Source organism: Trachymyrmex cornetzi, unplaced genomic scaffold (genome assembly GCF_001594075.2).
Source record: "Trachymyrmex cornetzi isolate Tcor2-1 unplaced genomic scaffold, Tcor1.1 scaffold482, whole genome shotgun sequence".
Taxonomy (NCBI): Eukaryota; Metazoa; Arthropoda; class Insecta; order Hymenoptera; family Formicidae; genus Trachymyrmex; species Trachymyrmex cornetzi.
In genome coordinates this window covers 1,112,741-1,130,321 of record NW_017299641.1, presented here as the reverse complement: position 1 = coordinate 1,130,321, position 17,581 = coordinate 1,112,741, and the positions used below count along the sequence as shown (strand labels likewise).

Here is a 17,581-nt window from a genome sequence, read left to right as displayed (position 1 = left end):
CTTTTTATCTGGAGATACTGGTAGTGTCTCGGCGCTAAGCTACGCGCAGCGCCACTACCGTGGCTACTTTTAAAATACACTTTGAATGGCTGATTCTTTTATATTTCATGCATTATGTGTTATGAAAAAGGCTTGTCCGACTTTTATACAAGACTGTTCCTGCTTTTACTCCATATTTTGGAACGCACCCTAGGGTATCTCGCTTATAGAGAATCATAAATCTTGACTCATTTGAGATAAATTTGTGTGTTATTGTCATAAATTTTCTGCTTTAAATATCTTTGTAGTTAATGCTTAAATTTATAATTGAATGAGCTGAGTCCGAAATAAGAATCTTGATTGTGTGTATACCATATACTAGTATTTCCTAAGCAGTACAAAATATATTTAAACATTCAGAAGTTCTTCAAATAAGATAGATATTCCATCATTCAAAATTCATAATAATATTCAATCGGTATTTCCTTTGTAATTTGATATTTTATCTAGAGAGTTCGTTCATTAACTGTGCCATTATATCTTCCAGTGTGGTGATATTCTTTTTTAATTGATCCATCTACAAAATATTATTATTAAACATAACTAAATAAATTGACACCCAAATATAATTTGAAGTATATACAATTACAATATAATTTAAAGTATACGCAAAACTTACATATTCTTTTGTCTTGTACTTTTTGTATAAATCGTATAATTCCTCCACTGTCCATTCTTTTTCGTCTTGCTTATTTAATTTAACGAATGGACAGCTTGACTGATGTTTCTCATGTTCACTCCTGTAAGTTTTCAATTTATACATTTTGCTAACAAAAATGATGGGTAAATGTAGAGAATTAAAAGACAAAAGAAAGGCAAAAAGAAACAAATAATATAATACATGTAATATAAATAATAAAGTTAATGATTCATACGTCATTAACTTAATATATTATTCTTACGGGTACTGTTACGGAATGTATGCGGCAGCTGGCAGCCCTAAAGATGCCTGTGCACACTTTCCATAATAGTAATCGTAAAAATTAGCCAATCACAATCAAGAATTTTCAAGAACTTACAGCTTTGATTGGCTAATTCTTACGGTACAAGTTGCACGAATGTTGAGTTTAAATTTCCCTCTATTACAATGCGACATGTATGTACCTAAAACGCATGTATTTGTCAGCGTAGAACATGAAAATGTGATTGCAACATATGCTTGGTCCAGAACTTGTGCTGGTAGTTCGCTGGTTTCAGCTTTCTGTACTGCTTACTACCAGCGCAAGTTTTGATTGGTGCTTTTCTGCTTTTCTGTCAAGGTTTAAATGGTCTAAACCAGGGTTGGGCAATTTAGAGCTGCGAATAGTTTCTTATGTATAACATACAGTATTATACGTTATAAAACACATGTATAAAATACGTTATGTTTAATACATGCTCAACCTTGATCTAAACCCATCCTTAGGCGGTACAACAGATATCTTAATCTCTAGTTTCAAAATTCAACACTTAATTACTTGTTTTGCGAGGCAGATCGCTGAGTTTTTCTGCCGGATTCTTGTAAGTAAAAACGTGTCGAATGAGTACATTTTTATTAAGATTTGAGGTAAGGAGAGTATTCTCTCTCTTTAAAAATAAGCACTATCAAATATAATAATTAATACTCTTAGAGTTCAAACAATGAATCATAATTACAGGCAAGTGAAAATAAATAACTAATAAATGTATGTACAAATTAGTTACTTGACGTACCATGGATCATCGTCCGATTCCCAACCATCGAGTTGCTTGCTACAAATGAAACATTCAACCAAGTCTGGCTCATTGCTGTCCCCAACAACATAAAATCCAGCGGCGGCCATGCGCTCGGCATTGCATTTGTTGGATTCGTTGAAGGGCCAACTGCCGTACGTTGTGCTTCTATTTTTTTTCCAGAAGTAGGAAGTAGCTTCTCTGTAAACGAGATGGGAAATAAAACAATAACCTAGCTTGCAATCTCGTTTCGAAAACCTAAGAACGTGTACCATCTGCAAATCTTTAGTGTGCAACGTTTGATCATTTCGATATTTTGTCAATTAATACTTACGGTAACTCCACTATCATCTCGTTTTCTAACATAAATTTCTCAAACAATGCGATAACGAACAATCCGAATGCTAATTGTAGTCTGACAATTCTGACCGTTTAAAATGCAACAGACTGTGTTCCAAGTTCCAAGATATACTGCCAGCGCTGAAAATCTACAGTCTACGTCACATATACTATACATTTTCAGCACTGACAGTAATGGCATTTTTCATTGGCGCACTCAGTGCACTTTAAAGCCGTTGTACAAAAATCGACGTAAAGATATACGTTTAATAAAAATATATAAACGCGAATTAAACCGTGAAATATTCGATACATTTTATTGTGTTATTTGATAAAATAAATTTTGGGCATTTTATCAATTGAGATATCTCACTTTTATATTTAGATTAGAATAGTGTAAAACAACTTTAATGTGCATTGAGTGCGCACTAGTTTTGCCAATGAAAAACGCTATAAATTTTGGAATACAATTGGTCGATGTCAAGACATAACACATAAAGGCTGCGTTCGGGGAGCGCGCTATCAACGCTATTGTGTCATACTATCCTTGTTTCACATTTAATGGACGATGAAGATAGAATGACACAAATAGTGCTAATAGGGTCTCTCCGAACTCACCCATAATGTTTGATTCTGCAAAATATTACGACCATGATATAAGCCAAATAGACAATTTTATTCGATAAACTTATTTCTATTTCCAATGCGTTAAAAATTATATAAGCTAACATAATAAGGAGAAACATAAAATAAAATTATATATTATATAAATGTGTAATTGTATAATATTAATAATACAAATATATATATAAATTATCTAATATATTATTTAATAATATATCATAATTATGATAAATTTTAAACATTACATAATTTTTTATAACTAATATATTTATATTTTTAGACCGTATATGTGAGAAACACAATCAATACAAGAAATTTAAATGCCTATTACGGTCGGAGCTGGATCTTCGTTGCTTTAAAATAATTCAATCTTGAATTACTAATATATACTATATATATACTTGCATATATACCATATTGTAAATGATTTTTTATACAAAATTTAACAGGACTGTTCTGAATAGATTTTTCATTTCCAGGACTTTCTTGCAGCAACATGTAGAGATCTCTAGAAGATGGTTACTCTGATTTAAAGCCTTCCTATACTTATTTTCCTGTCTCATAATCTTAGCATATATTATGTTTATAAATTATGTATTAATATAACAATTTTATTAGCTAGTATTATACTTTATATGAACTATAATATTTTAATTATGTTACCCATATGCATGACAAAATGCGGAACTGGATGGTCAAATATGTACACGCACATTTCTTTGTCATAAAGCCGCTAAACGTTGGGCGCGGTAAAACATAAAGGATTTTCGCGCCTGTAATCCTGGCGGCGAGTACCGTGCTAATGATGATACTTGTCGCTGTCAGGGCGATCCATCCATGTCTTTGAGTTATGAAACGTTATTTACTCTGACATATGTAACATATATTTTATTCAACAATACTCCTAAATGCTCCTTAAGTCACAGATATGCAGTCTTTTTATACCTTTCTAAATATCTGTATACAATCATTTACTTTCTTGATACAAAATATCATGCGTGACAGCATCAGTCTATATGATGTAATAAATATGCATTAATATATTTAGTTATCAGATGATGACAGTAATTATCTATAACTGATAAAGTATTACGAATTTTCTCGATAACATAATTCAAGAGGTAACAAAACATTTCAGAAGGCGACATAAACAATCGTAAAAAGGTAAAAACTTAATATTTTTATTTATTGTTTGTTTTTTTGCTGCTTGATCGAAATGTCCTAAATACAGTTTTTACAAGACGTTGCTCTAATAAGGGACATATATCCTTGTGAGTCTTGCTCAAAAGATCCATGGAACATTCCATGGTATCCATACTGATGCTACCCATCACAAACATTTCGGAAATTTGGCCATGCTGTGGAAGAGCAGCTTGTACAATAATTCCATGATCATTTGTCGTATCTGATGCAGCTTTCGTGGAACAAAAACTTTCTTCTATATCTGTTGGATCTACTAAATATGTCCCATTGCATATACCCTATTGAGAGCAGTATATAATTTGTCATCATACATTGTCGTTGCTTGGTTAAAATTCTCAGTTGTTTACTTACAATAGTGGATGCAGTGACTAAACCAAACATTGGTACTCCAGCATTTGCCAAAGCTAAACTAGCTGCCATTATCGCTGCAGCCAACGCAGATCCTCCATTGTCGAGAACTGTTGCATAGACATCGACTTGGAAATTAGGGAACTCTTGCTAAAATTAAAACATATAAAGGCAACAAGTGATAAATAAGATTTTTACATATTTTTAAAACTGTTTAAACTATTGGTTTCACAGTGTTTCTTTATACATTGAATCAAGAAAATTTCCAATGAAAAAAAAAAGATGGAAAGTTATGTACCAGACACACCGCTGGTTCTAAAGCTCTTTGTAATATCAAGCTATACTCCTTTTCCTCTGCATCCTGCTGATGCAATTTCCGTTTGCGATGAGAGAAGGGTGCAAATTTAAATTCACAAAATAGTTCCCCTTGCATGCAGAAGCCAGTTTTGTTTGGTATCTCTCTAGGATCGAATACTGAGCAGATGACCTTGGTATCACCCATCTCGATGTATGCAGAACCTTTTGCCTGACTAACAATGCCTGTTTTCAAAACTATACAAAAAAAGTTATTTCTTCTAAGATATACTAAAAAAAAATCTAATTCTTAATGGCAACCACAACAAAACACTTGATTATAATTTAACTGACAGAATTGATTAATATTTGCAACCAATTCATTGCTAACTTAATCGTTGTTTCTGTTCAGCAAAAAAAAATTAATAACTTTATCCACACTGATAAAATACTACAAAATATTTCTTGATAAGCAATTGTTAAGTTATTCAGCCATCAAAGTCAACTTAATTGTACTGATTGTGAGAACATGTGACACAACCTCAACATCCTTACATATATTTCTAAGTTCGTTGTCCGAGCGATCGTCATGCCTTTTCGGAACATTGCGTTGTATCCCATTGTTGTCTTTCGTTTCGGAGTAAATATAAATTTCATACGATGTAGACGCATCTGGCCCGTTAATACGTTTCTGGTCAACCGGCATTCTCTTTCTTCGTTCTCGTTTGTTTTAAAAAATTGTCTTCAGAGTCAGTGTCGCCAATGTAAGAAATTTAAGGTAAAATTTCATGCAGCGAAGCTCCACTGGCGAAGACCCCCCACTCCGTCGATTCGTGCGAAAATGCGTAGCTAGCGAAGCTTCGCTCAAAGTTCAACATTGTCCAACAATGAGCGAAGTATAGCCGACTCGGGCTGTGGCTCACTTGATTGGCCAAATATTTCCAAGTACTTTTTGATTGGTCAATTTTTGGAATTGTTTGTTCAATGCTTCTTCATTCACGGCATATAGCGTATTCGATTACTGACTCGACCCGACTCCGAGTCAACAGTCTGTTCTTTTTAGCTGCATTTCTTACACGTAATTTAGCTCTTCTTTTGCAGCTAAACAGAACAGACTATTGACTCGGAGTCGGGTCGAGTCAGTAAATCGAATATGCTAATAGCGGGAGCAACTTCGCCAGCGAAACTTCACTCGATGAAAAGATAAGAGGGCTTAGCGAAGCGTTGAACGCTGGCAGCCAATCAAGATTTTCACCACGGCGCTGTCCTCTCCGAAGAGAGAGAGAGAGAGAGTCGCAGCGGTCCCTTTTCGTCTTGCATCGCGATTTGATCGTCTCTATGTATACGCGATATGCTGGATTCACCCTGCATCCAATTTGCGTCGTACAACGCTCTGCAATCAATCAGAAAACAGGATTCCGATGATACGAGCAAAATCCATCAGAATCCTGTTTTTTGATTGGTTGCAGAGCGTCATACGACGCAAATCGGATGCAGGGTGAATCCAGCAATAATCTCGACTTGTTAATAAGACTATAATTAGTTCTCATATTTATAAGAGAAGCATAAGGAATAAAGTCAGTGATCGGAATTAAGGACTGTTTATTCCCGACTTCCTCTTTTCTCACCGCTGGACCAAATCCTGACAGTCAATCAATATATTCGTTAACAACAGTTAATGAATCTTACACCAACTCTCGCTTAATTCCACTTAATTCCATTTAATTCGCTAATGCGCGAGCAGCGGGGTCTACAAGTCTACAATGGCTGCTGCGTTCAGCAAACTCGACAACAGTTGAGTGAGAGCTCACTGTTATTGGTGTATTCCTATAAATCTAAAATTCTGATTGGATGAGCTTAAAGAATACACCAATAACAGTGAGTGCTCACTCAACTATTGAGGTTAGCTGAATGCGCCCAATGGCGTTCGGAAACGTCACGGGTCACGGTCACTCGAATTCATAAGTCCGGATTTACAATAGGCGGATTTTAAAGGCCCTGCTCCCTACTTTCCTGTGGAGGAAATATTAGGAATAGAAATAAATATTGAGATTTCAACCTATCAGAAACCGTGTATTCCGGTGTACTAGATTCCGATGGGTTGAAATCTTAATATTTATTCCTGTCCAATATTTGTCCTATTGTGGCCTGATTGTGCGCAGGCCCCTCCTCCTCCTTTCTTTTTTTCCGGCCAGGAGCCCCTCCTCTACGCTACTATTGCTACTAGTGCTACTAGTGCTAGCTACTACGCGGTCAGCGGTTTCAGGCGGTTGCGTGGGTTGGCGATTTTCGCTGCGTCGCTGCCATCTTTGTCGTCTCTCTCTTCTCATGTATTCCCGTCCCGCGCTGTCCCGTTACATGTTACATTCGGTTATAAGTTACAACATCTCGTGTTTCTTGTACATACGTTTGGCGGTTACGAGTTACGGCGTGTCTCGCTGAGATTTCGAGAGTTCGCATTTTCTGCTATCTGCGTGCACTTTCGCGATCGTATTCAAGTCACGTGTAAGCTTTATAATGAGTACCGACAGTATTGAAAAGCTGTATAGGAACTTTGGCATTCTCGCTGACGCCAAAGATAAACTGGTACAAGTATGTATAATTTCTTGGTTAAATCGAGTACCGGCCACGTTCAGTCAAAAATATATGTAGTTGAGATTTTATTTCTAATGTACGTGCAATATATCAATGCTATGTTTTATAGAGCATTGTTCATGCAAATTGTTCCTATCGTATAATAAAAACATCAAACTGTATTCCAAAGTGCCGAAAATATGTATAGCGTCCTATGTGCATCTGCAGATTACCATACAATCTAATTTCTCAAAATTGAATTTTTTTCTCTGTATGTACTTACATCATTATATTCTTTCTATGAAGAACTCAGTATTGTAGTAACAACATAGTTAGTGTTTTTTTTAATTGATTTATAATGGCTGTGTTCAGCAGAATGTTTATTTTGCAATTGTTGGAAGTTTTTTCACGCTGATAATATTACACTTTTGAGATCTAGTGGTCTGTTTTCTGTTCCTGCACTAGAAGTCTCTTTCTTGCAAATATCAAACACCTATCAAATATCAAATACCTGTTTCATTTCAAGAATGTACACTGATTCAGCCACAGAAAACAGACCTTAGATTGATTTCAGAAACTTTACCTGGGCACATCCATGTGTCACTTTATCCTTGTTTAATATTTGCCATCATTTTGTGAACAATAAAGATACGTACTAGACGATTAGTCCTTTCTCAGCAAAGAAAATTCCAATATTGTAAAATAAATATTTGCCGAACGCGGCCATTGATTCACGTAAGTATGCCATAGTTTCGAATAATTTGTTTACTTCAGCTTTGATGCCAATTAAGAAGGGATTTGGTTTACAATATAAATTTAATCACATACATCCATCCTTGTAAATTAACCATTAATACTATCTGGTGAATAATTTGCAATATTTTACATAAATGTACAGCACCCATTGATTCTTATTACTCAATGTATCTAACACAGTTTTTAGCTACCTTATTACTATACTATTACATAATTTCATCAAATTTGAAGCTGAAGAAGTTCTTCTGGAAAAATACCAATTTTTTTCTTATTAGTTTTAAAAGTTTTAAAATTTTCAACTATATAAAAAAATTGCAACACCTGAACTGCACAAATACATATAGTACGATAAATAGTCCATATGAATAGAACAAAACTGTGTGAAAAATAATCATCCATTGATAATATAACACTTTAAAAGGCATAATCAATTTTTTTATTGCAAATTCTGGTAGATAAATGTAAATCTGTAAAAAAATAAGTAAAATAGAATCCAACTTTTGTTGAATAGTAAAAACTTGTTGAAGCTTTCGCAAGTATGTGAGAATTTTTTTCTAATTCTTTCATAGTCCCCCCGGAACAATATAAAAATCTACAATGAAGTTCAAAGACTCAGGTTGCAGACAAAGAATAAAAATTTCATATTTTCAACAGAGAAATAAGATTGTGAAACATAAAATTACTCCAAATCATTATGGTATTTAAAAATTAGGAAAACGTCTCGGTATTACCGAGATCTGTATGTTCCAGTTAGGGATTAATATGATAAGAGTTATGTATTTTCTCACTTTCCACGTGAAAAAAATTAACAGGAGAAAATTTTTATTCAGTCGATAGAGAGATGAACGATAGAACGGATAGAAAAAGATAGTTCCAATGCAAGATGCATATCCATATATAAGGTCTGTTTTCTATGGGTGAACTAGTGTATACTTTTGAAGCTTGAAATGAGATAGGTACATGCTTTATATTTGTCAAAAGCGAGAAAAGGGGTTCTGGTGCAATCTAGTGCAGGAACAGAAAACAGATCGATAATGAGTATGTACCAAATGTGCGTGCGTACGTGTTTTCTTATGTTAGTATAATATTTTTCAAGGCAATCCTTGATATGAAGTCTTGCTTTTCTCGTGTCGCGGGAATATCCTGATTAATAATACCAAGCTGACTTTGTTCCGATTATATTAAACTGACTTGTCTGTTGTCTGTTTCGAAAGAACGATTTCAACTGACTATTCCTGTAGACCAAGGGCTTCAACTTCATTTTTTGTTTAAATTTAATCATTTTTTAATTTAATTCTTTTTCAATAAATGTCTATCTTTACAGTTCTGTATCTTAACAAACATTGTTATGTTCCTTAAAATTATGTACATTTAACAGTTTACAGCTCGATAAAAAATTCTCAAAAAGTTTAATATTCTTACAAGAAAGTATTATATATATATATATATTTGATAATATAAATTTACTGAGGGAACTTTGTATTGTGAGTTATCTTCAATACTGTTTATATTGTAGCATGAAAAGGAATATCTGGAAATTCTGACGGCAGTTAAAGGATCGCCTAAGGAAAAACGGCTAGCATCGCAATTTATTGCAAGATTCTTTAAGCATTTCCCAAAGCTAGCAGATCAAGCTATAGACGCTCATTTAGATTTATGCGAAGATGAAGATATGGCTGTAAGTTATCAAATAAAAGATTGAGCCGTTTTCAGTTTTGAGCATGCTTTAGTGAAATAATAAATTGCATATACTATACAGGGTGTATACTAAGTACGCTAAAAGATTTTAAGGGGCCATTCCTCGCACAAATTCAAGAGATAAAAACTTCGTATGACCATATATCCGAAACGGTTTAATTTCAAAGATACAATTATAGTTAAAGGAAAAAAATTTTTTTTTCTAAAAATTTCGAAATCCATTCAAATTATTTTGATAAAACTTTGTATATGTTTAAAGTTTTATCAAAATAACTCACCGTTTTCGAAATTTTTGGAAAGTAATGAAATTTTTTGACACCCAGTATCTTTGAAACTGTTTTGAAGCTGTTTTGGATGTACAATCATATGAAAGTTTCGTCTTAAATTTGTGTAAAGCATCACCCCTTAAAATCTTTTAGCGTACATAATATACACTTCGTACAATATCCTCATTTTCTTTTACAGATTCGAAAACAAGCTATTAAAGATTTACCAGCACTTTGTAAAGACAATAAAGAACATACAGCACGAATTGCAGATATCTTAGCACAATTATTACAAGCTGAGGATTCTTCAGAATTGGCAGTTGTACATAACAGTATTATGTCACTTATGAAAAGTGATCCTAAAGGTATTATTTAATAAATTACAATAACACTCTCTTATAAATTCACATGCGACTTGATTAAATTTTGCATTTGTTGTGGTCAATTTATAATTGTATACTTAATTATTGGATTATAAAACAAATTTCTGTTTATAGGTACCTTAAGTGGATTTTTTAGCCAAATTATTAGTGGCGACGATGGGACGAGAGAACGTTGTATAAAATTTCTAGCTATCAAGCTTAAAGCAATAGGACATGACATTATCACGAAGGAACCGGAAGACTTGCTAATTGTAGAATGTAAAAAAGTATTACAGGTAATTTATTATGATTTTTAATATAACAACGCATATATATATATATATATATATATACATATATATGTTTACACACACACACACACACACAAACATTTTTTATAATGTGTTTTTTTTTGTATAGGATGTGACTGCTGACGAATTCCACAGTATTATGGAAATTCTTGCATGGACTAGATTGGGATCTACTATCACTGGACAACAAGAACTAGTTGATATCACGATAGAACAAGCTGAACTATCTGTACCTTTTAAGCATACTAATGTCGAACAATGGAACAGATTGGTTCAATGTGTTAAACATGCTCTTCCATTCTTCAGTGTATGTATACATATATACTGATGCATTTACAATATTTCTTTAAATGTGATTTAATATTTTAATATTAAAATATTATAAATGTTTTATATATTATATATTTTTTATAATTAATATTTAATATTTTATCTATATTTCAATATTCTTATCCCTTTTCAGTCGCAAATAGATTCATCAAAATTTGTTTCATACATTTGTGTACAAGTTCTACCGCATTTGTCTTTGATGACTTCTCCCGATGGTAGAGATATTCAATTGGAACTGTTAAAATTGCTTGCTGAATTAACTGTGTTTTGTGGAACTATTGAAAAACCAGAAGATAAGGTTCAACAGCTTTACAATACTCTTATTGTAAGTATTATATTTTTATTTATACATACATATATTTTGACAACATATTTTTGTGTGTATCGTAATATCTAATGTTCATATTTTGTTGATAAAAATTATCAAATTTTATCAAATATCAAAATCGTTGCTTATTGTTCATTTTATTTATTTTAGACCTATATGCCACTTCCTCCAGCTACAGAAATTACAGATGTACCAAAGTTACAATTTAGTCATGTGGAATGTTTAATGTACGCCTTTCACAAGTTGTGTAAACAAACTCCTGAATTTTTGATAAAGGATGCAGAGCAGCTCAAAGAATTTCGGTTAAGATTACAATATTTTGCAAGAGGTATTCAAGGTTATATAAAGAAATTACGTGAAGCTATTAGCGGAAAAACAGAAGAAGAACTGAAATCTGAAGAAAATCAATTAAAAGTTGTGGCATTGAAAACAACCAACAATATCAATACTTTAATCAAAGATCTGTTTCATTCACCTCCTAGTTTTAAAAGTATAATACATCTCTCGTGGAAAACACCTTGTAACGACAAAAAGGTTATTATTTTCAATATGATTATAACAAATTGTTTTGTAAATAATGACAACTATAATGTTACATTCATGAGTGCTTTGACTTGCAGTACTTTGATTTTATTAATTTTGTGTATGTTTTAGAGCGATAAAAATTCTGCCCAAAAAAGACATACACCAATCACATTTGGAAATGATAATAGTCCGAACAAACGTAGTAAGGAAGATAAGAACAGCAAAAGAGAAATATATACGCCTCCCAGTGGCAAATACAGTTCAACCATATCAAATTACGGTGAGTGGGCAAATGTATTGAAATTTGAAAGAAAGAAATTTTAGTTTATTATATTATCATTAATTTTTTACTTACCGTTTTTAGGTCGTGGTAGATTTAAAGGTAACAGACCTAGAGGAAGAGGTGGATTCAGAACGAGAGGTCGTGGCTCATGGCGAAAGAATTTTTATTAACTATAAAATTCCTTACAACTGGAAACGGCTAAAATTAGAGTAACAATATTAAGCGCCTATTCGCTTTCTGAAATCAACAAAGCGCGCTTTCAAAGAAGTTATCACAAAATTATTTTTGTTCATCTTTACCGTTACATATGACAGAAGTGATAGTTTGAAGACTTTGATAAATTCCCAGAACAGGGGGAATCAGAAAATCAATAATTTCCCAAGCATTATAATACGGGAAGAAGATTTGGAGAATGCAATTGTAGCATTATATGAATATTTTTGTTTAATTGTAATATGAGTTGCAATGAAAATCCGAAATATTTTAGACATTTATTATTATATAAAATTATGGAGAGAATGAATATATACGCAGATAACACGCAGGGAATGGAAAGTTATTATATTAAAGTAACAAGTTACAGTTACTCGTTACCGAGTCAAGAAAGTTATCGTTATTACTGATTTTTAAAAGTAATTTGTTACGATTGTCGTTACTTAAAACGTAACTATTCGTTACTTCGTTATTTTCTTAAAATCATTCTAAAATAAGTATTAAGATACAACTAGTCTAAAAAAAATACTTTTGCAATATATTTTGTTTAAATGTTGATAAAAGCAATATACAACAATGACACTAGCTTTATTTTTTAGTTTTTTCTTAAAAACAATTTCATAATTCTGAAATATGTAAATGCGGCAAACTGAGATATCTGCCCGATATATCGGGTAAAGATGTAAAATAATTCCTGAAATAATGGTATATTTCTCAGCTGTCAAAAATCGTTGCAGGAGCGCTGCAGCAGTTTTTGGTAACTAAGTATTTCAGGAATTACTTTATACTTCTATATGATATAGATATCAGACAGATATTTCGGTTTGCTACATATTTTACAATTTTCAGGATTATGAAATTATTGTTTTTAAGTAAAAACTAAAAGGATGAAGCTTAATGTAGTAATTTATTGTATGTAATATCCCACTTATATCGTCACGAGAGAGTCTTAATATTTGAGTACAATATATATCCAATTCTGCAATCTACACACACACACACACACACACACATACCAATTAAATTTTCAATCTTAAAACGCTATTCGAGTGATATTTTTCACAATAAATTTTTCATAATGCTTTAACATGCTTATTTACGTAAATATATAATTAAGTTACTTGTAAATTTAATTTGTCATATTACTATTCCAGTTTTAATTAGGAATTACGTTTCAAGACAAAATATTTATTTGACGCGCAGTTTAGAGAATTTGATGTATATACAAATTTATTCTAACATATTACGCACAAAGATCAAGCTCAGATTAATATTTCTCTTTTTTAAGATAAGTTATTAAATTTAATAATAAAAAATAAATATTTACCACGAAGATAAGATATTAAAACATCGTAAGACATTAAAACGATCTTAAAATCATAACAAATTATGAATACTATCTATAAAGACTGAAAATTGAATAAACGAAAATTATATCATAATTATATATTGGGTTCAAAATACAAAAAGTAACGATAAAAGTAACTGTAAAATTCGTTACCGTTACCAAAAAATTGTAACTACGTTATCGTTACAGTTATGAAAAAAAAAAATAACTTGCAACTGTAACTCGTTACAAATAACGAGTTACTTCCATTCCCTGAACATACAGCACATATGAATATATTAAGCAGGTCAAGAAAAAATATTGATTGGCGGATTTCATGAAGGAACTACATATATGTGAAAAAAAAAGAAGGAAGGAAAACGATATTTCTCGTGGACACAAAATCAAAATGATATCATTTAAAGAAATTGAAGAAAGTTCGACGAAGATACATATACAAAAATGAAAATGCCACGTTATCAAATTCAAATTTAAAACCACGCAATTGAGATACGGGACATGAATACATCGATCACGGTTATGGAAATAGAAATAGTTCCTTCCTTGTAAAAAAATTTTAAGATTATAAAAATATAATCTCCTGTAGCCATTCCTAAATTAGCTTCCTCCCCTCCCTTTCCAAATATTTATTGATATATTTGTTAATGTTTATCTGTTGACAGGATCGAACTGTGTATAACAGAGAATTCGAAATCAGCAATGCATGACAGCTGTTTTATCGAAGAAACACCAGATAAATAATTTTCTATCAATAAGAGAAATATTGCGTATACGTGCGTACAATAAATGACATTATTTGTTAAACTTGATATATACTTGTGCAAATTAAATAGATTTCAAATTATATACATATATATATGTGTATAAAATTTAGGATTCTTCTGTTTTATTTAATTTGCACAAGTATGTAAAAAGTTAACAAATACACATATCGCGCTTCTTCGAAATTTTTTTTTAAATGTCTATATTATTTAAGATTATATAATCTTTAAAGTACGTATTTTTAACATAAGATATATATTCGATTATGAGAAGAATGGTTCATAATCTGTGTTTTTTCGATAAATAAGACAAAGAGCAATGAAGAAGCAACTATTATACTGTTTTTTTTTTTGCAGGAAGCATATATTAACGAAAGACTTGGAAATTGGGAGGACTGTACCTCGGCGCATATAAATATTTTATATATACACACACTTTTTTCCATTACAGAAATCTTTCGGAAATGAATGCAGAAGCAGAGGCTACTTGGAGAAACTAATTAATATTTTTCTTCCAGGAGTTGCGGTGGATATATGTTTATTATTATATGTATATATAAAATATATCTCCTTCTCTCATGTGATTGCTGTTTGTGAGGTGAGTTTAAAAGGTATTGTTCCATCTCTTTCCTTTCCTTCTATCCATCATTATCATATAGAAAAACATATGTTATCTATACAAAATTTGTGAATGTGTTTTTGATTATTTCAATAAATAATATTATTTAATACTATGTGGTGTTCTTTTACCCAATAAATACAAAAAGTGAGAAAATGATAAAAAGAAAGTGATCGATTTAATAAGATGAATTAATTGATTCTAAAACAGGCAAGTAAATTATATTTAATAAACAATGAAAATAAAACGCTGACCGAAAAAACAAGCAAAAACAAGGATATATTTTGAATTTACATAATCGATTTACGTTTCGACTTAACGGAGTCCTTTTTTTTTTAATCTACCTAGAAACAAATCCAACTTATGTGTTATTACAGAGAATAAAGCGTTATATACATTAAAAAATGTCATAGAATAATGTAACAAAGGGTCAAACCAGTCGAGATAAAATTTTCCATAATTGACAAAAAATAAAATACTTTTTAATACAATATTAACAGTTTTTGTAGGTTTTTCCTACAGTTTTTATTCATTTGTTGCATTCCACATTTCATTATTATTTAATTTGTTTAGATTTTATCTTCTTGACTGAAATGGTATTTGGACATCTGATTATCACCAGAAGATGAATCTGGTATTAAAAAAATGTTAACTTTTTACGACCAAATTTTTAAAATTTCTTTGCGTTGTTAAGGATTAAAGCATTGATCAAGACATTTATTGAGAATTATGGAAGGTTTTGTAATCACACATGTAATCTCAGTCTTGTTAAATTTAAAATACACGCGAGTGATATATCGTGAGTTATACATACATAAAATTTTGTCAAACTTATATATTATTAAAGTATAAAAGAATTAATTGTAAGCAACTCTTAAAATAAAGTCTCTGTTTGAAGAGTAGTTTTTGTAGATGAATATGTAAGCACAATATATAAAATACGTTTTAGACACTACATTACCAGCAGTCCTTTATCTAAAGAACATATTTTTTTAAATATTGTCATTTTATTAAATAACTAATAACATTTTCAAAAGCACATCATTATACTACTGTTGTGTATTATGTACAATTATTTCAGAATATTCCTTGGTAGATTGATTTGCACATTGAAAAATAAAGAGCGATAACTCAAAACAGTCCATTCGAGGAAAGCATATCGTCTATCACTTTGCACATAATACGATCGCTTGAACTACAAGGATCCTGCGTTTGTTGTTCGAAACCTAAATTGTCTACAGATTCCATAGCGTCTGTGTTTATCGCAAGCTTGGAGTCCAATTCCGATGTATCGGGAAGCATCTGTAACGCATGCTGCAATATTTCTTGAACCTGGAACAATTTTAACATTAGCTACAATCGTGAAAATTATACGTGAACATTACTATAAAAGTTGAAGAGAAAATCCAATGTGAATAAGAGTCAAGATATATACTTTTTCGAGGTGTTTCTGGAAACGCAGCGCTGTTTCATGACGTTGTCTACGCTGTAGTTCCATCATAACTCGCAACGTTTCCCTGGCTTGATGCGGTCGAAATTCATTTAGCAGATGATGAATGTGAATGAATAATAGACTGAGATCCTCGACCTGTAAGAACGTCAGCTGTTCCATCACAGAATATAAAGGCCATAGAACATAGGAAAAGATAGAAAACAGCAAAACTAAAACTGTAAGCAAATCGATCAATTACAGTAGGGAAGAAGAAGAACGTAAGACAATAAGTAGTAACAAATAAAAAATGTTGTTTAAGTCTTAAGGATACGGTACATGAAAAAAAAAATACATATGTAGTAAGCAAATGAACATTTTGGATTTGCTATTGCTTATATTACTGTTTCCACTATAATTAATCAATATGGCTTTTACTCCTTAAGGAAATTTATGTGCAGTTAAACTCTAACTCGTGATACTAGTGTCTTTAGACTTAATATTTAAATAGAGATACAAATTATAAAAAAGTAAAAACTTTGAATAAAAAATAGAGTAAAAAATTTTTACTCAGATATATATTTTCTTTGAACATTTAACGCTATATTATTAATTGCTCTAGAATTCAATTTTTGCATTCATTAAAAGATTTTTATCTAAAAATACTTGGCTGTAAACAATCAAAATAAGTACAAAGCCTGTTTCCATCAATGACAGTTTTAACTTCAGTTCAACTCTTAATTTTTTCTAGTAAAAATTAGAAAAAGATGGAGAAAGAAGTAGAACAGAGATAAAATTTAATCCACATTGGTAGAAACTGGCATAAGTGGTAGTCATGGATATACTTGGATTCAGTTTCATCGATCAACTCATTAAGTACTAAATCAACGCAAGAATGTTTCCGTTATTAAAAATAATGTTGAAATAATGCGAATATTAAACGATTTAAAAATAAATAAATTTTATGTCTTTTTTCAGGATTTGATCCTATATCTAAATGAAAACAACAAGGGTTTGTTTTTTTTTTTCGAATAAGAAATACAGCCTACTTTCTCCGCGCGTCTTGGACTGTCGGGGCACTGGACAAGAAGGTCTATCAGATCGAGGAAATTGACGAGCAACGAGTGATTGAGCTTCTTCAACTCGCGCCGACGATCAAAGTGTTGCGGGTACAATCTCTTGATGCCCTGAGCCTCGAGCGGCCTAATGATGGTGTCATCGGCGTTGAACATGTTGCTG

The 17,581-nt window shown here is 31.7% G+C and overlaps 4 protein-coding genes across 4 annotated transcripts; 1 reads left to right on the top strand and 3 right to left on the bottom strand.

Moving 5' to 3' along the window:
- Nucleotides 1–67: 67 nt before the first annotated feature.
- On the bottom strand, nt 68–2,182 carry Det (baculoviral IAP repeat containing deterin). The gene is made up of 4 exons (XM_018513993.1): nt 2,066–2,182; nt 1,732–1,932; nt 659–779; nt 68–556 (listed from the first exon to the last, which is right to left on the bottom strand). The coding sequence occupies exons 1-4, from the start codon at nt 2,095–2,097 to the stop codon at nt 482–484; spliced, it is 429 nt and encodes a 142-aa protein (XP_018369495.1). The 5' UTR covers nt 2,098–2,182; the 3' UTR covers nt 68–481.
- A 1,693-nt stretch (nt 2,183–3,875) lies between these two features.
- LOC108765263 (exosome complex component MTR3) lies at nt 3,876–5,294 on the bottom strand. Its single transcript, XM_018513882.1, has 4 exons — nt 5,095–5,294; nt 4,544–4,797; nt 4,249–4,395; nt 3,876–4,175 (listed from the first exon to the last, which is right to left on the bottom strand). The coding sequence occupies exons 1-4, from the start codon at nt 5,243–5,245 to the stop codon at nt 3,876–3,878; spliced, it is 852 nt and encodes a 283-aa protein (XP_018369384.1). The 5' UTR covers nt 5,246–5,294.
- Nucleotides 5,295–6,803: 1,509 nt separating this feature from the next.
- On the top strand, nt 6,804–12,514 carry cass (apoptosis inhibitor cassowary). The gene is made up of 9 exons (XM_018513864.1): nt 6,804–7,131; nt 9,386–9,547; nt 10,033–10,198; nt 10,331–10,491; nt 10,616–10,813; nt 10,970–11,161; nt 11,315–11,698; nt 11,819–11,969; nt 12,054–12,514. The coding sequence occupies exons 1-9, from the start codon at nt 7,057–7,059 to the stop codon at nt 12,140–12,142; spliced, it is 1,578 nt and encodes a 525-aa protein (XP_018369366.1). The 5' UTR covers nt 6,804–7,056; the 3' UTR covers nt 12,143–12,514.
- A 3,408-nt stretch (nt 12,515–15,922) lies between these two features.
- On the bottom strand, nt 15,923–17,575 carry MED7 (mediator complex subunit 7). Its single transcript, XM_018513899.1, has 3 exons — nt 17,392–17,575; nt 16,349–16,501; nt 15,923–16,245 (listed from the first exon to the last, which is right to left on the bottom strand). The coding sequence occupies exons 1-3, from the start codon at nt 17,572–17,574 to the stop codon at nt 16,045–16,047; spliced, it is 537 nt and encodes a 178-aa protein (XP_018369401.1). The 5' UTR covers nt 17,575; the 3' UTR covers nt 15,923–16,044.
- Nucleotides 17,576–17,581: the final 6 nt, after the last annotated feature.